The sequence below is a fragment of the Alligator sinensis genome, unplaced genomic scaffold (genome assembly GCF_000455745.1).
Source record: "Alligator sinensis unplaced genomic scaffold, ASM45574v1 scaffold65_1, whole genome shotgun sequence".
In the NCBI taxonomy this organism is placed as follows: domain Eukaryota; kingdom Metazoa; phylum Chordata; order Crocodylia; family Alligatoridae; genus Alligator; species Alligator sinensis.
The window spans coordinates 1276248-1298572 of NW_005842037.1; the positions used below are offsets into that span (position 1 = coordinate 1276248).

A 22325-nucleotide genomic window follows, 5' to 3' on the forward strand; every position below is an offset into this window, starting at 1 on the left:
CATCAAGCTGCTTTAGCCTTGGTCTTGCAAGACCTTAAAAAACTTTTCCTCCTGAGAACAAGTAATCAGCCAGGGAGATTCCCTCAGGACTTAAATGGGAACAGCTTTTAGTACCTGCCTTTGATCCCTCCAACTCACATGGGAGCTCACCACCACAGTGTTCAGCCTGCAAGGTTCCTGAAGGGTGACCAGCAAGAAAGGCTGAATACTGTGTTGTGAGCTGCTGATTTCAGAATTCACTTTTTGCATTGCTTTTTTCTCCATTCTTCCTTCTGTTTTTTCTAAATGGTTTTGTCACATAGTTCTCCAGGCTTAATTCATTTGCGCTTGCTCTTTTGCCCTTGTGGAACAATAAATATGTTTTCCTTCAGCTGTGGTAGTTTTTTATATAAAACACTTAATAAAAAATCATGTGTACCCTTACTGCAAAGTGCAGGCTGCTATAAAACAGGCAACAAAATAACGATTAAGACAATAGCCATAAACCAAAGAGTGGAAGCACAACCCCTGCACTTTAAAAATGGATTCAATTTACAGAAAGCAAGCGTGCGTGAAACAAACCCCCACATAGAGAACCCACTCCTTAAGCTCAAGCAAACTATGAAACTGTTACATACAGTGAAAGTGAATGGAGGAAGCTTTGACAAACTCCACACAACATAAAAAGTTAGTCCCTATCCCCATGGTAGGGACAATTGGAAGCTCTCATAATCAGGGATCCAGGTTTTCTGTTTCTCACAGAAAAATCACAATTTTTCCCCTTTTAAGGAGAAAAACCTGAGAAATCATGGTTTTCCCTGTGCAGGCTGGCAGAGTTCCAGTCTGCAAGGGACTGCCTGGGGCTGGGGGGAGCAGAAGGAGCATGATCAAAGATAGGGAGCACCACATATACATGCACACACACACATGCACATGGCAGCCAGGCAGTGTGGTAGAGAGCAGCTCCCCACAAATAAGTCTGATGGGGTGAGGGGAGCATATAAGCAATATGTGTGGAAGATAGGTGAAATGTCAGGGGGGTAGGGTGGAACCTAAGCAACATGTCAGAGAGGTGTGGGAGGCATGTGACCCCCTAGATTTCTGTGCCCACAACAGGGCATGGGGCTGCAGCCTAGCTGGACTGGCACTGGGCAGGAGCTGCCTCCGTGGCCCAGTGGGTGGGACATGGCACAGAAGAGTGCCATGCCTCCATGGCCACAAAGGTGAGGCACCCCCTGCCTGTCCAGCAGCAGTGGAGGGACACAACCATTTGCCACTTCAGCACCTCACCTTGGTGGCCATGGCATTACAGATGACATGGGTCTCCGGGCACCAGTGGTGGTGTCGGCATGGAGTTATGACCCTCCAACACTAGGTCCCACCCACTGGGCTGCAGAGGTAGCTTCTGGCTGCAGCCCCATGCCCAGCTGTGGGAGGATGCACAGTGCCACAAAGTTGCGGGGGGAGAGCAGCCTGAATCCTGGTGAGCAAAGGGGGAGAGGAGCTCTGATTTTCCATGATAAAAAAATGGGCCTATGCAAATAGGGAAGTAGTTGATTCAGATTCAGCAGATTCAAAGGACAGTGATTTGATTCAGAGATTCAGATCACTGTCCCAAATCAATTCAGCCAAATCAGCTTTGGAAGATTCGGTGCTGATTCGGAGAGATTCGGTGATTTGGCCATAGACTATAATGGGGAATCACTGAAATACCTATAATTTGTCCTTTTTTGGCAGATTTGGATGAAAACAGCAGGGATTGTAGCCCCTTCTGAGGGCATGAAGCCTGCCAAGCTTCAAGGAGATAGGTGCAGGGGTTTCTGGGAAACTGCACCTCAAGCTGCTGAAAGCAAAAGCAATGTCACTTGTGTGATGTGTGTTAAGGCAGATTTGGATGAAAACAGCAGGGATGGTAGCCTGTAACAGGGGGCCTTCCTGGTCCCGATTAGATCGCCACCCGCCTACCTGTTTCTGGACCAGCCGCCCACCCCTCTTTTGTTCAGGCAGAAACAGCTCACAAAAGGGACAGAAAGGCTGCAGACAGAGACTTATTGCTGTTTCTACGTCCCTTCCCCAGTGCACTGTGATTGGAAGAGGACTCAGGGAAAGATCACAGTCACTGGCCAGCTACAGATGTCAGTCTTTCCCCCTCCTGCTCCCCCTCCCTCTTCTCAGTTTCTCTTCCCCTGAAAGACTGCCTTCTGAATCTCCGAATCTTTTCCAAATTGATTCGGAGGCTCCAAATCGATTCAGAGGGGGTTTTCTGTCTCCCGATTCAATTCAGATTCAGTGATTCAACGTCCAAATCGGGCTGAATCTTCTCTGAATTGAATTGGCAACCGAAGCTTTGCACATCCCTATAAAAAAACAAAATCAAATGCCAAAATATATAGGTATTTAGAATTAATTTTGTTATAATGATTGTGGCACTGGTAAGCTTCCAAATTGTTTTAAAATTGTAAATATATCAATAAAACATTGTGTTCAACTGTTACCTCTGTGTGTGTGTGTGTGTGTGTGTGTGTGTGTGTGTGTGATATACATGGCAATTGTCATTTTGGACAAAGGCATCCTGCTGGCTGTTCAGTCTCCTGAAAGTCTCTGTGCCTCTTCTCCCGAACCCTCAGCAGGACTCTCTCCCTTTCTCTCACAAGCACTGTACAGCATACCAGACCCAATTCTAATTAAAGGAGATATTACACAGCAGCCTCTAGTTTCCCCTTCAACAGTCACCTTTTGGTCTCAAATTTACACTGTCATTATTCCGCAGCTGCTAAGGCGTGTCCTGCATCCCAAATGTCTGATAAAGGCTTCATCAGGCAGAACAATAGTGGGCAGTCTGGGTTTCCTAGAACAACAGATGGAAATGCTAACACCACTGATGTACTGCACGATGGCCAGTGGAAATAAATCTGTCCTTTTTCATTAAATAAGAGACATGAGCTCCTAAGAGGCCTGCCATCCAAACTTTTCAAGGCATCCTTCTATTACCATTCTGGAAGCTACTGGTGACTTAGCTCAGGCCTTAGGACTTTTTTACACGTGCAATCGCCCAGCGCTGCGATGCATGCAGTTATATAAGCAGCAAAATGCATTTCAGCGCAAAGAAAATGTCAGTGGCGTGCATTTCAAAATGCACTGCCACCATTTTCTGCACACTGACGTGCATTTCACCACTTATACAACTGCTTGCAGCTCAGGGCAGTGCACATCAGATCTCATGCAGAGCAGACTCAATTAATAGAGTCTGCTCCAAAGTAGCGGATCTCCAGCATGTTGCGGGACAGAAAGGTATGCGTATAAATGCCCTTAGAGCACAGAGGTCACAAAATAGGAATATGGTTTCTATCAGTTGTCTCAGTGTTGTAGGGGAACTCTTTGCTTATGAAGCTGTCGGTAATTGTGTCAGCATTTGGCAGACTGTATAACATGCAACTTCCAGTGCACACTTCTTGAACAACACAAAGCAGTCAGTCTACTCTCACCATATTGCTTAGCTACTGATGAATAGCAGTTGGAGCTGGCAAGCTTCCAGATGGCAAAGACCACATGCTTTTGAACAAAGATGGAAGCCATTTCCATTGCTGTGTTGATGCTGTAGCTATAGTGTGAGCTTTCTTCAGGGTAACAGGGTAGTTCTATACAGAGGATGGTGCTACATCCTGGGCTGCTTCCAAAAGCGATCCAGCCAGCAGCCATTTGCCAGCTGTGTCAACAGCTATTTTGCACACACTCCCCAGCTACCTCAGGTGCCTGCCCTTAGTTACACTACAGGGGTTGGCAACATGCAACCCGAAGGCCAGGTATGGCAATGGAGCAATTTGATCTGGCACATGAACCTGGGACTTTGGCAGCAGGTGCTTTCCCTATGTCACTGTAAAGAAAAGTGGTTAGAGTTTTTCCCATGCTGCTGCAGGGAGGAGCAGCAGCAGCAGCAGCTGGATCCTAGTGGCTACCCACCCTCCACCTCTGACGTGAGGTGATCATTTCAGCCTACAGCATGCAATGACTGCTAACCACTGCTCTGAAAATGTGCTCTTCCATCAGGCCATGCTTGTTTCATGGTTTCAGATATGAGAAAGTGAAACTGTTGCAAGAAAATTTTCTTCAGGGGCAGCTGGTCCATCTTGTCATCCTCCTTCTTTGTTCCCACCATGCACTTACAGGCAGGCAAGTAACTGTACCTGCCAAAACCAGAGCCAAAGCTGCTCAGTAGCATGGTAGTTCACTTAAAATGCTACAGCTGTCTGGCAGTGACAGGTCAAATATGCTGTTGATTATTAAATCTTGCTGAGTATACTCAGCCAACTTTTATCATTAAAATCCATCAGCCAAACCAACAGCATTGTACTACATTGCAACTTGACAGACCCTTACTTAATAGAATCAGTTGGGTATTAGCATCAGAATCTGAAACTGTGTTCTCTGTATGCAAGTTTTTCCCCCCACCATCTATCAGAATCAAATCTGTTTGCATGCATTCATCTGTAGCATCTTGAGCACTGAATGAAGTATGTGAACACATGATAAAAGGCTGTGTCCAGTTATGTGCTGTAGGCTTTTATACATCATACACTGTTGGTCATGAGTATAATGAAGTGCAATTTGTGATCAAGTGAGTCATTGTGGCAAAGCCTCTAGTGTAAAACACAATTATGCCAGCATGTTGGCAAAATGACCTTTATTCTGTATAGCTTATTTTATTTATGGGGTTCTCAGTTAGGTTGTACTGGCAAAAATACAATGCTGCCTTTCTAAGTGGGGGCCACGTGGTGTAGCTGTTTCATGAAAATCATCCAAGGACACACCTGGGCTTAGTCATAACACACGTCCGGTTGGGCTAAATTAAAATAATATGAGCAACCTTAATTGTGGGATTTCTTATCCTCTAAGAGCTTGACCTTGATCTTGCAGCCTTAATAAATTCTGTACGTGTGTGTGTGTGTGTGTGTGTGTAAGAAAGACAGAAAGAGAGAGAGATAATATGGTGTATATGTAATATGTTGTGTGTGTGTGTGTGTGTGTGTGTGTATATATATATATATATATATATAAATGAATCTATGTATCCATATTACGTATGTATCTAAAAGGCTGTATGTTTGTTCTTTTTGTACAGCTCCATCCAGTAGAAAACCAGGTGACCCTCTCGTTATTTCTGATATCAAGAAAGGAAGTGTTGCTCACAGGTGAGAACTCTCAACTTGCAGCAAAATTCTGTTGCCTCCAGCTTGTATTTCATTTAACTTCTGCACATGTGGAAAGTATTATAAGTGTTCATCTCTCAAGCTTACAAATCAACCGAATGATTTTATGGGAAGAATAAATATGTTTTTAATCTCCAGTAGTTTAGACTGACTGTTTCCCATACACAAGCCTACTTCAATTTTAAAATCATTAAAAGGACAAGTTTGAATGGTGCCTTAATGTACTGTTAAAATTGTACTAAAAATGACCATGTAATATTGTTTATTTGTTAACAGAACTGGAACACTAGAGCTTGGTGATAAACTGCTTGCCATAGACAATATTCGACTGGATAACTGCTCCATGGAAGATGCTGTTCAGATCCTTCAACACTGTGAAGACCTTGTAAAGCTAAAGATCCGCAAAGATGAAGATAACTCTGGTATTACAGTTCTTGCACTTACAAATATTTTAGAGCATAGAATTGTTGTTTAATAGGTAGATTGCAGTTAAGGACTTTTGTTAAATGTTGCTTACATTTATTAATGACAATTAAAAATGTCAGAGTAAGTTAAACATAAGGGGTTGTCCAATCTGAAATTATCTCCATGGCAGTGTTGCCAACAGGGACTTTTTTTTGTAATAGAAGCTAGACGATATTTCAGTGAGATGCTTTCCCATCATAATGTTGATTTTGCTCTTATGTGGCTAGCTAAGTCTTCTCTCTCTCAGATTCTGAGAATCATGCATAGGGTGGCTTCTTCTATCCCATGAATTGCCAACAGCCCTGTTCATGATCCAGCAGTACAGTTAAGAGTGTATTTAATCTTAAATCTATAATTTTGGCTTCTGTAGGGCTCATATGCCCAAAGTTAAACAGATTCTTAGATACTTTGCAGGTTCAGCCCATAAAGGTGAACTGAAATAAATACCACTTGGTACACCAGTTCCTGCTCCCAGGTCACATGCTCCATAGAAATGCATTCTCAAGTGTGACCTCCTGGTTTAACTGTTTCCCAGAACAGGGCTAACAGTGAAATCATGACCCCACTGAATCCAACAGGACTTTTGTAATGGACTTTAGTGGAGCCAAATTTTCACCCTAGATTTGCACAGAGGCAGCATCTGTTGCCTTTTGAGGGACATGTGCCTCTGTTGGTGGTGATCACTTTAGTCTGAACAGGACCCTTACTTACACAGGTCACTTTCACAAATGAATGTTTCTTAATTGTATAGCTGAATTATACAGTACTTATACTGGGGTTCATTTATTTTAGCTTCACATTAAATTATATGTCTTTCTGCACAACAGATACCAGTGTAATTGAAGCTACCCCCATTTAGGTTCTCAGCCAGACTATAGAAATAGTGAAGTCAATTTTCCATATAGATTATACTCATAAAAACAATTGAATGAGTGCCAGCTTATACATAGTGATTAAAAATTTTACAAAGTAACTCTCAAACTCTGCTGGGACTAAAATGAAAATGAATTAAAATGATGGTGACAAAATATTTTTTTAAAGCTGACATTAACTTAAATTCATTTTAAGTAACTTGTTACTTATATTTACCTAGTTCTATTTTCTGAACACAGGCAATATGGAGCAGCCATACTCCTTTAAACTCAGTAAAATACACCATTAAGAAGTCCCCAATGAGAACTAAAGCATCATGTTTATAAATAAGTAGACATGGGGATACCAAAGCAACTTCTAAAACCTGAGCAGTTTCTGGACACTACAACCTTTGATACCATTTTTAGATTCTTCTCTTAATCCATCCTTTAGTCCTGTTCTTTTCTGTATGTTTTCTATTTTTGTCATTTTTGCCCTATTTCCCCCTCAAGTAGCCTGTCTCTTTCTAATTTGTGTTTTCTCTCTTTCATTTCATATGTTTTTTAATCCATTTCCATACCCTCTGCCTGGCTTCCTTTATTTTAACTTTTTCTCCCTTTCTTTGTCCTCCTTTAGAGCTCTCTTATTCCCCCCTCCATCAAGCGATATTATATCTTTCAAAATATTTTCCTGGCTTCTACTTCTCTCCTCAAAGCCAACACAAGTGCTGAGGTCAGGAATGGAGTAGTTCCTTCCAATAGGGTTCTCTAGTACTGTTCCTCATTTACACAGGAGCCTGGATATAGCAGGTAACACTTCGCTTAGCAGAGTCCAGAGAACAATACTAGAGGTAGTACAGTATTAGGAGCTTACTTGCGGAAAGGTAACAGTTCTGCACTCTGTGTGTGGCAATGGCATTGGCTCACAGGAGGGCAGCAGCTGGGCTGGGAGCAGCTGACAGCTGTGGTCTCTTCTAGTTTTGTGCTCCCCCTGCAAGTACATCAGTACCCAGGGCTGCTGCCAATGCCGCCTCCCCCCTTATCCCCTCCCCCCGAGTTGTGCTATTGATTACTAGGGCTGTACAAAGCTTCAGTCCCTGATTCAGTTTGGTGGAGATTCGGTCCGATTCAGTGGCCGAATCTCCAAATCTGAATCAAATCAGGAGACCCTTTAATGTCTCATAATTGAATTGGAACCCTCTGAATCGATTCAGAAAGATTCGGTGATTCAGACATAGACACAGCTTTAAATGTTTTTTATACATATCTCAAGGTATCAGGTGGCTTGTGAATGGTGCAATGCTGGGGTGGATTGAGCGTCCCACAGGAGCATGGGGGGCTCCCCAGCGCACTCAGCAGCAGACCTGGAAGTGGACCAGAAGTACTTCCAGTCCACTTCTGGGTCTGCCAGGGAGCACACCAGGGGGCCCCCTGCACTCTCCCAGCTCAGTGACTGGTGCCTCCTGGGTCTTGGGGCAGGGGTACCTGGGGTCCCCCTGTGGCTGATCACCAAGCCGGGGAGGGCACAGAGGGGCCCCCCACGCTCCTGTGGGACACTCCACCTGCCCCAGCATCACATCCTTCACAAGCCATGCCTGGTACCTTGAGGTACGTAGAAAAAACATTTAAAGATGTGTCCATGGCCAAATCACTGATTCTCTGAATCAGCATCGAATCTTCAGATTCAGAGTTGGCCGAATCTAACCAGGAACAATGATCCGAATCAACGAATCGAATCACTGTCTCCGACTTGGGCTGAATCGAAATCGAATACGGCCCATTTCACACACCCCTACTGCTTACTTGTATCAAATGAAAAAGCAGAGACCTAAATACTGAGATGTATTGCAATAATTGCATTAGCAAGAGGGAAGCAGTATGGGAACATTTCACCAGGCTCTGAGGAAGCCCCAGTATGTGTTATGTAAATTTTATTAAGTGCCTTCTCCAAGGGAAAACTTTCATGAGCAGAAGGGAAACAATCTCATAGTTTCCTGCCAACTTCTCCCCCAGAGAAGGTAATTCCATCACCTTATTGACCTGATCCTCACGACCCAGAAATTTTTTTTAAATGTAGGTCTTCCATTAGACAGTCAAAGCAGCTGCCATTGTGTATTTAGACCAAACATTTTTCATGTTATTAAATAGTTAGCCTTCATGTCTCCTGGAAATAGCATTAAAGGTAAGTAATACTGCAATTGTGTGTGTGTTCTGTTCTGTCATTTATTTCCTTAACTAGTGCTGAGGAGAAGAAACAAATAGAGCCTGGCTTCCTTTTTTTCCTGTTCCCTAATCATTGTAAACTTCCTGTTGTAGCGGGAAAATAGTTTATTTCATGAATGATGTCTACTAATTTTTGCTATAACTTTTGATATTACTGTTGATAACTAGACACTTCAATATTTGATTAATCAATGGCAACCAACATTAAACACTGCCCACTGCATTTTTCAGGTCAACTCCCCCACACTTTTCTTTTTTAAATCATATAGTTCACTTGCTATACTGAAGGAAGGCTATGTTGATATAGCTTTATTAAACCTGGGATCTCAAAACACTTAAATAATAATTCTCCCAAAGCGCAGACAAACAGCCCTTTCTGCTGTTTACAGTTTTGTGCTAACTCAGCACATGACCCTCAGTCACTTCTTGCTGAATCTTAGGTTTTAGTTATTTGTTTTTAGAGCAATTTTCTGGCAAGTGAGATGGGTGGGGGGCATAGAATCCATTTAACACAGTGGTCACCAATGTTTTCCAGCAGCGGGCAGGAATGACCCAGCTCAGGTCTGAGGTAGGTCAGCACTAAGCCCACTCACCACCGCTGGTTCTCCCTGCCACCCAACCACAGTCAAGGCATAGGCAAATTTCCCTGCCACCCAGCCACGACGCAGTGTCGTATGACACAAGCAAGATCCTCACTGCCGAATGCTAGCAAACACTGCAGGCCAGATTCAGCTTACAGGCTATAGGTTGTCAACCGCTGATTCAACAGGCGTTCTGGATAAGTTTCGAATGTATGTGCCACATATGAAAGGCGCAGTGAGTACAGGTTTCTGTTTCTTCTCCTAACATAAACCTTTCCTTTCCTTTGATGATACATGTATCTTTTCTTTGAAACTGGAGTAGGAAACAAGGCAAAGGACACTAAGAGAGGCTCTAAAACAGAAAGACACTGCAGTTTTAAAGATAATACCATTTCCCCCTCTTCTCATGAAATGCTTAGTTCAGTGTTAAAGTGTCCCTCTCTCCGAACCTTTGCCATTGACATACAATTTCTTTCCTAACTGAGTGCTGAATGTGCATCAGGGAAGTTATCAGTACCTACTGAACCGTTTCAAAATGTCATTACTGGCACCTCTGGGAACACGTACCTGACAGGCCAAACACCCTCAGTAAATACCAATATCATAAACAAGGACAGGAGAGCATTTGATATTTCAATCTCCAGAAGGCTTTGACTTTTTAGATTTAAAAAATATCCCCTTGCAAATGACACATGCTACAGTTGGTTGACCTCTTGCTGTGACACCTTCTGGATACAAAGGACAAACAGTGCATTTCAGCCACTCACTATAATTTTCATCTTCATTTCCTGATTATTGTTTGGTAAGATAAAAAACAAAAAACATGCAAAGACTTCACAAAAAAATGACATTAGTTCATTAATTGCACAGCCTGATTTCTGGTCCTGCACAGAAGCTGGGAAATACTTTTAGTGATACCAGAAGTGGAGACTCAAAACAGGCCCATCAAAAGCATTGAATTGATATCTGATAGTTATCAATAAAATGGGCAATTAAGGAAAAAAGTCCTCAGCTGAAGAAAAACAGGCAAAACTACAGTGATCACAAACTCTTCCTACCTCACAACTTTACTGTTTTTAAACCCTTTCCATTTTGTTCAGTTACTGGAAAAAAAATTTGTTCCCCAACAGGAAGAGTATCTCATTCCTACTAAAATGGTCTTGAAATTACATTTGTATAGAACCATACATATTACAGTTTTAAATATTGGAGGTTGAATCCTGGTTCTGCCGAAGGGAGTGGGAACTTTACCATTTATATAATGGGATCAAGTTTTGGCAATAAAAGCACAGTGCATTAAAGATGCTTTTATTTGTATTTTTACAAAATAAATTAGTGAAATATTGAATATTAAGACTATCTGAAATGTAACCTGTAGAGAATGCTCTGTCTTATTTCCAGTCACTTTTCTGAATCTATTGTTCTTTTCATTCCTTCTTTCATAAGAAACCAATTGCATCCCTTTGGCCTTTATTGTAGATGAACAAGAGAGTTCTGGAGCAATTATTTACACTGTGGAGCTCAAGCGCTATGGTGGACCTCTTGGAATCACAATTTCTGGTACTGAAGAGCCCTTTGACCCAATTATCATCTCCAGTCTTACTAAAGGTGGACTTGCTGAAAGGTAAATTGGAAAAACAGTAACATATGTTTTACTTACCAGCTTCATGCCTTCCACTATTCACATGAACTAACACAGTAATTTGTTGATTTCCTAAAATCTAGGGGGAAAGACTCACCTTAGCAGCTTACAGTCTTTCTGTCATCAATTTGTTTTCTGTATTTTTGCCAGGCTCGAGAATAACATGCCTATTTTAGCATGGCAATGTTAAACCTCAACCTTAGGTTTCCTAGAGCAATGGAATAGCCAAAGGATTGTGTGTTTATGTATGTTTTTAAAAACAATATGCAGTACATGTGTGTACACACACATGCACATACACAGAAATTATGCATACATGCAGGCTATTTGTTCAAGAACTTACACATAAATGTAAGGGCACTCTTAAAAACAAGCAATTGTCTTCGATAATGTTACCTAATGGTTTTCAGTGTTTCACACAGTAAATGTTATATAGGGGAACTTGCAAATATTGAGTTAATTTTACCTATAAGAAAATCTTCTATTTGTTTTATGGACATCTGGTATGTGTGTGTGTGTTGTTGTCGAGCAGTAACACTTTATTGACCTCATATGTATATGAACAGTGGAAAAGGTATAACATTTTTCATCCTGGTGCAAATATACTGAATATACTCCAGCAATAATCATTTTTAATTAAAATTATAAATTTACTGTGCTAGCAGACAAATTACATCTTGTAAATGTATTATTTATCTGTTTGACCCTGGCCAAATCCACAGGCCTCTGATGGATGTTTAGAGCCTGTGTAAATAGTGATTTAGGTCAAATTTTAAAACCTGGCTGGTGCTTTCAGCCATGGTAGTGTTTGGTGTGCAATATGACATTTCTTGGAAGGGCCTTTTAGAAAGGTCTAGGCATCCTCCATTTCAGGTGTCCCAAATCGGTCAACAACAATTACTGTAATTTTTTTAAGTCTTGGCTTAATTTCCTAAGGAGCAGGTATATAGAACTGTATCAACTGGGCATGTTTTTTGACAGTGTCAAACAAAAAACAATGATGTAGGGAGGGAGCACGTCCATGAAGAATGAAGTCTGCATGTATAAGCACACATCCCAGAGCATATCTGTTCCTCTCTTGAGCTGATCGTACCAGAACTGGCATAACAATGAAATAGTGGTTCATTGCTCTCATTTCTGCTGAATTTTCTGTCTCTATCCTCTGGTTGTGAGACTAAACACTGAAAAACCTACATTTATATTAAAATCTATCAAAGTAGTTTAGATTTTTTTTAACAAAGAATGACCACAAAATCCTTAGCTGGAGCAAAGGAAATGAAAAATCTCTACGTCTGCACACTGACTTTGCTATTGGTAGTAAAGCAGAGGTGACTTAGGGAGTGGACACACAACAATTTATACCTGTGTAATTTTCATCAGTTTTATTTTCTGATATAAGCCCAACCAGGATCCAGAGTGGACAAAGCATCAGCTATTCTGGGATAGCTGTATGACATGGACTACTATTACTGCAGCTTTCCAAGTGTTTGTAGAAGGGAGCAGGTTTACCTTGAGTATACTGCTACCCCAGAATAAATTATGGATGCACAACACATACATTGATGTTACTTAGTCTAGTGATGTTTTTCTCTTATTTTTCCAAGGGAAGTTTGACACCAGATTCAAGTAAGTTTCACTATTAGGACTGTATTCCTTTTTACACTGGTATAAAGGTGCTATGAGTCCAAGCTCCTAATTGAAGTACCCTTAGTGATTATTGAAGTTGCTGATTAAAAGTAACTCCAATAATAATAATATCAATGTGAAATTAAAGGAAGAATGTAAACATAGAAATAAATGTATTTTGCTGCTTTTTCTGTTCATCTTTTCTCAATGTTCTGTTATTCTTTTTATTGTAGGACTGGTGCAATTCACATAGGAGACCGCATCCTAGCAATAAATAGTAGTAGTCTGAAAGGAAAACCTCTGAGTGAAGCCATACATTTGTTACAGATGGCAGGAGAAACTGTAACCTTGAAAATCAAAAAGCAGACAGATGGTGAGTATGGCTGTAGTTACATCAACCAATTTATTTCTATACCTTACAGAGCATTGGACATGTCATGAATGGAAAAGAGGTCAAGCATCTCTATATGTTTGCAATCAACCAATAATCACTTTTGTCTTTGAATCCTATTCAGCGGCAAGTCCCAAGAAGTTTCCTGGCTCTGGTCACATAAGTGAGATGAGTGATGTAGAAGATGAGACCTCTGCTGCACAGAAAACTGGCAAACTCTCTGACATATACTCCACTACGGTCCCAAGTGTGGATAGTGCAGTGGAATCGTGGGATGGCTCTGGTATTGACACCAGCTATGGGAGTCAAGGTACTACCAAGATTTCACACAGCACTTAAAAAAGGCCTCATACAGACATTCAGTTTCTCTTGGGAGAGTTCCTGCTCTCCCAGGAGAAATTATGAGTGTACAGAGTTAGGGACAGAAATTACACATAAACCAGTGTAAGTGATCAGCAGCCACTTCAAATCTGTAACACAACAGAAGTTCAGTGCACATAAACTACTTTCAAAATGACCAAAACAGGTTTAAGATAAACCTAAATGGATGTAGTATCAGACTTAACTGATTCAGGTTAAATCAGTTTATTGAACTTGTATCCCAGATGCCCTCCAGATTCAAGTTAACTCACAGTCCCCCAGCATCCCAGGATGTTTTGCACCTCCCCTGAAAATTCCCCCTTTCAGGGTGGGCAGACTAGCCTTGGCCCAAGCTGTCTGCTCCAGCTGAGCAGGGAGGTGTGCTCTAGTGCCCCCAGGCTTCTGGCCTGGGCCACTGCAGGCATGTGGCTGCATTTCTGGAATCAAAAGTGAATGCCTGTTCACTTGCTTATTGGCTTAATCTGCTCATTTTAGACTAAACTGTGAAGATTTAATTGATTCGGCCATGGGCTTTTCAACTGTCTGTACTTCAGGCTTTTTCTCTCAGAGTAAAAATGGCCATTCCAGGAGAAAATTACCTGGGAACAGCCAGGGTTAAATCACTTCCAGGAGAGTTTCTCCTGGAAGAGAAAATTTTTGTATACACTGACACCACAAGCCTGACCATGGACAGCGGATTTTCCCATCAGAGCTGCCCTATGCACTCTTGCCAGGCAGTCTTCAGACAATACTGAGATGTGTGCACAGGGCTCTCCTTCTCTTTCCCCTATCCCCACCCTGCCCTGGTTGCACAGTGTCAGCACTGCAAGCTCACCACTCTTCAGGGCCTTAGCATTTGAATGTCTATACATATGGCTCTGGGTAAGCTTTTCTATCATGAGAACAAATGTGGGAGAGTTCTCCCAGACTATTTGCATGCTTGTATACAGTCTATGACTGAACCTTATCTGCCTTATAGAAAATCCTACCTCCTATCCCAACTTTCAACTTAATACTTCAGAGTGTGCTTGTGTTTCACCATGCCCACACACCTTACTGTCTGGTGTTCCTTCTTATGCTCGGCTGGCCACAAGTTCATTCTTTCATGACAGTGTGATGAATTATGAAGCATTTGTCAATATATTAACAGGCTTTCAGTAGCTTTACTGATATGTGAATAGCCCAATCCATAGCTCATCACAGCTAAATGAATTTATCCTTCAAGCTTAGATTAATGTAAAGCACACAACACATTGAAGATGTTCCTTCCGTTGAGTATTTGAGGTCCATGCTCAGTGATTTTAAAACTGATTACAGTAAAGATTTATTGTAAACTGCTTAAAGGGAAGCATGAGAGATTATTCAGTGATTTGTTGTGCTTGCATGCCTTCCTTAGTCATGTGACATGAATATCTAAGTCTAGCTCTGGGAGTAATCACTGCATTTAAAGAAATTATTTTAATTAAAGAAATAATGGAATCTTGTTTTCTTGCAAACTTGTGCAGTTCTATTAGACTGTTTGCTTAATCGTATATTTAAACTTAAGTTTATGTATATAAAGCAATATTTTAGACTGGAGAAAATGAAGGCAGCTCTTTAATACTCTAGATAACCAAAAAAACCGAAACAAACCCAAACATTTCATGCTTCATGCTACTGATGTGCCCAGTACATACATTACAGATATTTAAACAGATAAATCCCCTCACCAATGAATTTCTTTGCCCTCTTCTGATTGCACACATTCCTACAAGTGTATCTTCATCTCTACATTGCAGTAAACAGCTTGCTGGGAGAGAAGGCAGTCAGATCTTTTGGCCCAACTTTCTTCCCCTTCCTCCCCATCATAGAAAATTGGAGCAGGACCTGGCACAATACTTTGTTCACTTAGACTGAAGTTCTATGCTGATTATTTTGATCGCTTATCTTCAATTGATATATGTCTACTCAGTGAAACATGTGTTGCCTTCTGTCTGACACTCCTTTGAGACCTGGCCAATAGTATCAGAGAAAGTAGCTGATACTAGCCTTGATTGCTGGTTTTCTGTTACATAATTTTTAGATTTAATGGTCTTTCAAGGTGCATCCTGCTAGTAACTCTGTGTGGAACAGAAGAGTATCTCTTGGCATTTATTTGTGACCTGTTTTTTGTGTTTTGTTATTAATTTACTATTACATATAATATTTCTATGGCCTGAAACTTGATACCCATTACAGTGATTGGGCGTGTATATACGTTCCAATTTAAGGCACATTAGCCATTTTTAAGGTGTATTAAGAGTGCAGGTCTACATGTGTGCACCCTTAATGTGCCTTAAAAATGGTGATTTTAGGCTAATCATGCCTAAATTTGGTACCTGCATAAAGCAGCTACCAAATTTAGGCGCAATTAGTTAAGGCACCTTAACCCATGTACAGATGCCTTAAGGCATCTTAATGCTCTCTATGTCGACTGAATGGGCTGGAGCTGAGCCCGAGAGACCCTGTGCTGCCACTGGGTGCCATCAAGATGAAGAAGTGGCAGGTGCTGTTCTCCAAGGTGCAGGAGCTGGAGCTGGATTGGCGGTTCTGGCAGCAGCGATACCCATTGGTATGCCAACCAACTTGGGACTAAGTCAGCAGAGGGGGCAGGAGGCACAAGGGCTCCTGTCAAAGCACAACGAAAAGCCCCCTCCCTTCCTCCACATGACTTCCTGCAGGGGAAGGGGGCAGTGCTGCATGGGCAGGGCCATTGCTAGCAGCTCCCCAATGCCTCTCCCTTAGGGTGGGTTTGCAATGCAGCCCTGCTGGGGCAGGACACCTCGCTATCCACCCAGGATTCAGGTGCCCTTAGAAACCTATGCTGGGGCTCCCAGCCAGGACAGCAGACGGGCTGGGACTGCATCTGCCCCCAGGGCCTGGCACAGCTTTCTCTGCTCTACGCACTTCCATCCCGGACAAGTGCCCAGCCTCCCTGCCAGACAATGCTCATGGGAAAGGTGGTGTGAGGTCCTAGGGATGCTGTAGAGTTCAGCCTAGGTGCTATGTGGGTGGGGGCCTGGCCATGGATCATACAGGTCTAGGAGAGAGCCTAGCCCCTGCCTGCATTGCACCCAGCCTTCCTGTGCTGAGCCACATAGAGCTCCCAGGAGCTCACACTGCCTCTCCCTTAGTCAGTGTCTGGCAGGGAGGCTGGGCGCTTGCCCAGGACAGAGGTGGGTGGAGCAGGGAAAGCCATGCTGGGTGCTGATGGCAAACATAGTCCAGCCTGCTTACTGTTCCAGACGGGAGTCCTAGCATGGGCTTCTAAGAGTGCCTAAGCTTTAGCTTGCTCTTGTCCGATGCTGGGGAAGCAGGACTATGGGGAGGGGTTTGGAGCCATGGATGGAGCCAAACTGATACATGTTGAAGGGGACTGGAGGCTCCCACCTCCTCAGCCTGCCCTGGCCTGCACTGCCCAGCTATGCTGTTGTAGGCTTTGGGAGCTGTCCAGGGTGCTGCCCAGGGCAGAGTCTATGGTGAGCTGTCCCGAGTGTTGACCAAGACAGGCTGAAGACACATTCGCCCAGCGAGCCATGTTAAGGTGCCGTAAGGCATGTACTTGTAGGCACACACCTAAACTGCCTTAATGTGCCTTAAGCTAAGGCACACTAAGTTTAGGTGGGTGTAAATTCATATGTAGACAAGCCCACTGAAATCAAATTCACTGTTGTGTTACTTTGTTGTTCTTGGATTTATAATAGGGAGGGATGAATTTGGTTAATTAATTTGTGTATCTTTTACCCCTTGCGATGCGGGGCATAACACTCACCCCAGCTCCAACTGCAGCAGCCCCAGGAGCTGCCGGCACCAGCTGCCTGCACCAGTGCCTGCACCAGGGCATGGTGCAGCCCAGCAGCTACAGGGAGCTGGCATCGGCCGCTCCCAGGACAGCTGCAGCAGTAGCTGGGGTGAGTGGGGACAGGCAGAGCCCCAGGGGGCTCAGGGCATGGTGGCTGCAGGCAGCTGGTGCCAGCAGCTCCCGGGGCCGCTGCAGCTGGGGCTGAGGTGAGTGGGGCCATGGCCCTTTCCTCTCCCGCCACAGACTTACCTGCTTGGGTGGGGGGGGTCTATGCTGATTGGATAAGAGCAAATTTACCTCACATGTAATGAGTTATGGGTCTAAATACGCTCATCACATAAGAGCAAATTCACATATAAAGAACCTGCATAAATCAAGGGAAACCTTTACAGTACAAGAGCTGCTCCCCTTTTAAAGCAGTTGAAATATACATTTGTCCATGCCCCTAGATTCGGTCTTGAAAGAAGGTGATCTTTCAATACCCAAATAGCAAGAAGTTTTCCCTCTCTTCCAAGATTGTTAAATTTTACATACCAGCAGTAGATAAGGTGAGGAATCAAATCAGTTCCATGGCTAGTCATTATTCTCCATAAAATAGAACTTGTGATGTTGATACTGGAATGGATTTACCTAGAGAGGTGGTGGAATCTCCATCCTTGGAGGTTTTTAAGGCCTGGCTTGACAACACCTTGGCTGGAATGATATAGTTGGGGATGGTCCTGCTTTGAGCAGGAGGTTAGACTAGATGACCTTCTGGAGTCCCTTCCAAACCTAATTTTCTATGATTATCTTATGGATAGTTAACAATTGTATATGATTCACCTTCCTACATCTGCAAGCAAGTCTCCTTTGTCAACCTTAAAAATGCTGGACACGCTTGTATGGTTTTACTTTATTTCTCAGAAACAACCTGAGTATTATTATTGAGTTGTGTCTTATTTTGAATATCTTTTGTCTTAGCATTAAAGTTCCCCATATTTCTATTACAGTTTTTGGCCTGACCTGTCACTCTGAGTTTGACTCTCCTCCAAACTTTACTTGACATAAGCATATAGACTAAGCAAATTCAGGAATTTAGGAAATTTCATTTGCAGCAGATGATGCTTTATCTTATTTGTATTATTGATTTAATGCAGGTAGAATGCCCCAGTACAGTCCTAACTTGCACTCTAGGCAGGGGATTTAAAAAGATTGGTGTAATTATTAGATAATAAGCTTGGCAGTTAGAAAGGCTGGTTTTTTTTATTCTAAACTCCACCATAAACTTGCTGTGTGACCTTTGATAAATCCCTTTGGCAAATAACTTCATCTTTTTGTGCCTAAGATTCCTACATTTATTAAAGCGAGGATAATAAAACACATCCTCTTCTTAAGAGTACTGTGAAGCTGCATTCATTGTGTGTAAGGCATTTTGAGTTTTTGAGATGAAAACTGTTTTATAAATGCAAAGTGGTCATTGTAGTGAAAAGCAACAGATCTGCAGCTGAACCTTTAAACATTTCAGATCTGGTTGTTTTAAATTAAATCCTCAGTGATCTAATTATTTTGAAATTTAATCAGACTTGTTTAGGTATTTATTTTGACTCATTTTTCTATCTAATTAGGAGGTCAAAATCATTGTTAATAGCATGAAGATGTGTTACATTAGAAAAAGCAAGAATGTTTGCTGCTCTATTTCAGTTCAGGAGAACAAGCAGGTTAGTTTGACAGAGTGCCAGAATGCACTGTGCTGCTGTCATTTAATTTCCCTCATGGAGAGAAGAATGCTCAGTGTTCAGCTATAATTTAGTTTGTTTGACAAGCAACTGCACATGCATCTCACACATGGCTTCTTACAGAAAACTGGTCACACTTCTGCTTCTATTAGAAAAAAAATGCTATTGAAATACTAAACTAAATAGTCCCCAAACCTATATAGTAGTTCTAGCCTGCAGAGTCATGAAGAATTCTCTGCTCAGCCATCAACAGAGACAGAAAAGTTCATTGTGCTCAGTTGGCAGCAGTCTAACTGCTGTTTAGGGTGGGCGGGGAGGCTTGGGAATGGGGTGCCATGCTTAGGATAAGACATTTAACTGAGGCAGATCTTTTCTGCTTACTGCTGTTGACATCCCACATGAAAATCAAAGGTTCCTTGGCAAAGAACTTTACAAAAAGACTGGAGAGAAATCCAATCTTTTCCCTCAATAAATCACATTATACTTAGAATATACATTTTATAGGGCCTTTCATCCCAAAGGATTTCAAAGCACTTTCCAAGTTTAAACTAATACACAGACTGTACCCAGGGAACACTCCATCCCCAGTGCAGTGGAACTAGCACAGTAGTTACTGCACGTTACTTTGGGGAAAGAAATGATAATACCTTATTCATGCAAGGGAATTTAGGTAGGCAGAAAATAATTACCTGAGATGGAGTTTGGTTAGAACCCTGAGGTTAAACCCCTTTTCTTTTCTCAAAACTTCAAAGGGATCTTGAATGACCGTATTTTGTTTAGACTTCAATGCCTATTGCAGCTGCGCCCTGCACTTCTTCATTGTGTCTCCAATCCAACCTTTCTATATGGTCTGTTCCCAATATTCTGCACAGGCCACTGCTTCTGATGTTTGTGTTGCCAAATCATGTGGGGTGCATTGTGGTGTTATGGGACATCTCAGGAGATGATCCATGGTTTGTTTCTCCTGACAGACATATTGATTGGTTGCATAGAGGCCCCATGATTTCATGAGAGCGTGCGCTGCACTGCAGTGCTGAGACATTTTTGCTAATGTTCAACATACAGTGTTTAATGTAGGGACTGAAGAATGGCCAGCCTAGTACACTGAGATACAGTCTAGGGACAGAGACACAATTTTGGACAATAGGTTTAATTTGTAGGGATATTTAATCTCTGATTTTTATATAGTTTTCATAAGAGCCCCCCTTTTTGAACACAAGTAAATCAGAACATGATTTAGTCAATGAAACTTATTGTGACTGTAAACAAATACCAACATTTTTCATCCTACAAGTCATAGGTGCAAGTCTTGGCAAAGCTAGGCCATAAAAGTAGGCATTTATTGAATATTGTTGGTTGAAGACATGTGGAGTCATATTATGATTATATTTTTAGGACCCAGTTATCAGGCATCGGGATACAACTTCAATGCATTTGAATGGAGGAGTCCAAAACAAAGAGGCAATTTATCCCCCGCAAGTAGGTCAAGGAACCACCCTTTTCATGATACAGGATTGAGTGATGATGAATGGGACAGACCAACAGCCAGTGGGTAAGTCGCATGCATAGTTACATTATTTGCTGTGTGACTGCAGAATTTGTTTTTAAATTAGTGTTAATAGTCCAGGATGAAAACATCTTTTTCTAACACAGATTTCCAGCTTCTCCTTTAGCTAATGAGATGTAATATTTGCATTTTGTGCTGCATGAGATTTATGATCTATGAAGCTGAAAGCAAGCCTGGCATGTATGGTAAGTTTCTGTGCATAAAAGAGCACAGCATTAGCTGTTAATGTTCAGAAAAAAAAACCTGTAGGCACATCCCTTTACAATAAGCTTCAGATAGAAGAAAAGAACTCCCTCCCACACACTCCCACCCCTGCACACAATGAACAACAAAAAAGACAGGAAAAGAAGCAAAACCTCACTAAAGCAACTTCATTTTCCATGAGAACTCTTGTTTCTGGATCACAATAACTTGCAAACAAAGCACAAGACGTTCTTTTCCTCCAGACATGGAAGAAACCAGAGGAATGAGGATAAAAGTCATCATAGCAATCCAGGAAGAGAAAGAAGCAAGGACTCTTCCAAGACTTCCTGTCCAAAACAAAACAAAATTTTCCAGCCCCATTTTTTGTTTACTGAAAGACACCTCCACATCATCAAAACCAGCAAAACCAAGGGCTATTGCACAGTATGAGAAACCAAAGATCCTTCTGCCTTCTATTATAAGGCTCATCCAATTACTGCTCATTCATCTCTGCAAAAAGCATAGTATTTTCTGCTGGAAGAAGTTATTTTCTGTAGAGAAGAAAATAGAAGTCATACTTATCTAGGATTTCAAATATTCTGCCTTTAAAGAAATACATGCCAGTGTCTTTTGGCACAATGACCAATAAGTCTCAAATCCCAGAACCATAACTCATTCAAATTGAATAATAAAGAAAACATCCAGCTATTGTCTTACTGATAAGACAGACTGGATGTGAGAGCCATAGCAGCAAAATCAGGGGTCAGGTGCCAACTCTGGTTTCAGCCCTGGATATCAATTGGCTATTCAGAGCAAAGTCTTTTCTACCTCAGGATTTTCAAGTGGAATCTTGATAAGATGATAGCTGTGGTCATAGATAAGCTTTTGCTGCCTACCCAGCTGCTTTTGTTCCTACCACATCAAAAGTACAGAGAGATTTTTCTTATTCCAAAGGGAAGACCGTGAACCTGGACTATCAGAGGAAGGCCCTGGCCAAAGAGTAGGTCCAACCCCTTATGCCAGTTTAAATATTCAGTGCTTCTGTCTGTCTGTAAGGTGGTCACCTGGTTCCAAGCAGTTTGAGACAAGTGAGTAAAGTAGATAGTACTGAAGTTGCAGAAACTTCAGGTTCATCCACATTCCAATTCCATACCATCTGAAGAAGAACAAAAACACAGAATCATCCTGAAGAAAATCTTAGACCTCTTACAGTTAGAAACAGCATAATTTATCTCTCAAGACAAAAAGTGCCAGTTGCTTGATGATTTCCTCATCATAGTAAGAGAAAGATGTAAAGGAGTCTAAGTCAATGTAGCCCTTGAGCAGGATGGCCACATTAAAGATGGACAATCTAGCTTTCACTTTTAATGCAATCTCACCAAGAGACATATTGACACTGATAAACTCAGCAGACGTTTATTCATGTCAACAATATCTCCAACTGGCCTATGCAAATCACCACTATCAAAACAAAATATTTGTTAGTTTTTGGTCTGTCCTGCATCTTAAAGAACTTACAGATGCCCATTCTTATGTAACATACACTTTAGAACTCAGGTTCCCAACCACCAGGCCACGACCTGGTACCAGGCCACGAAGGGTTGGCTGCTGGGTTGTGGCACGAGCCTCACACACGGAGCCCCATATGTCTGCCGGGGCAAGCAGTTTCCACTGCCGGCAGTGACATGCAGTGTTAAAGCTGGGGAATGGGGCAG

General features: G+C 42.1%; 1 protein-coding gene across 15 annotated transcripts in view; it reads left to right on the plus strand.

The window, feature by feature from the left end:
- Positions 1–22325, plus strand: part of GRIP1 (glutamate receptor interacting protein 1) — a 432091-nt gene that overhangs the window by 388132 nt on the left and 21634 nt on the right. For 10 of the 15 annotated variants that reach the window (XM_025202800.1, XM_025202799.1, XM_025202791.1 and 7 more), the window contains 6 exons: positions 5099–5168; positions 5463–5608; positions 10753–10930; positions 12808–12947; positions 13090–13275; positions 20256–20412. In XM_025202800.1, coding sequence (XP_025058585.1) covers positions 5099–5168; positions 5463–5608; positions 10753–10930; positions 12808–12947; positions 13090–13275; positions 20256–20412 — 877 coding nt within the window. The remainder of the gene's footprint in view (positions 1–5098; positions 5169–5462; positions 5609–10752; positions 10931–12807; positions 12948–13089; positions 13276–20255; positions 20413–22325) is intronic. The other 5 variants (XM_025202793.1, XM_025202804.1, XM_025202795.1 and 2 more) reach the window with 1 other exon arrangement.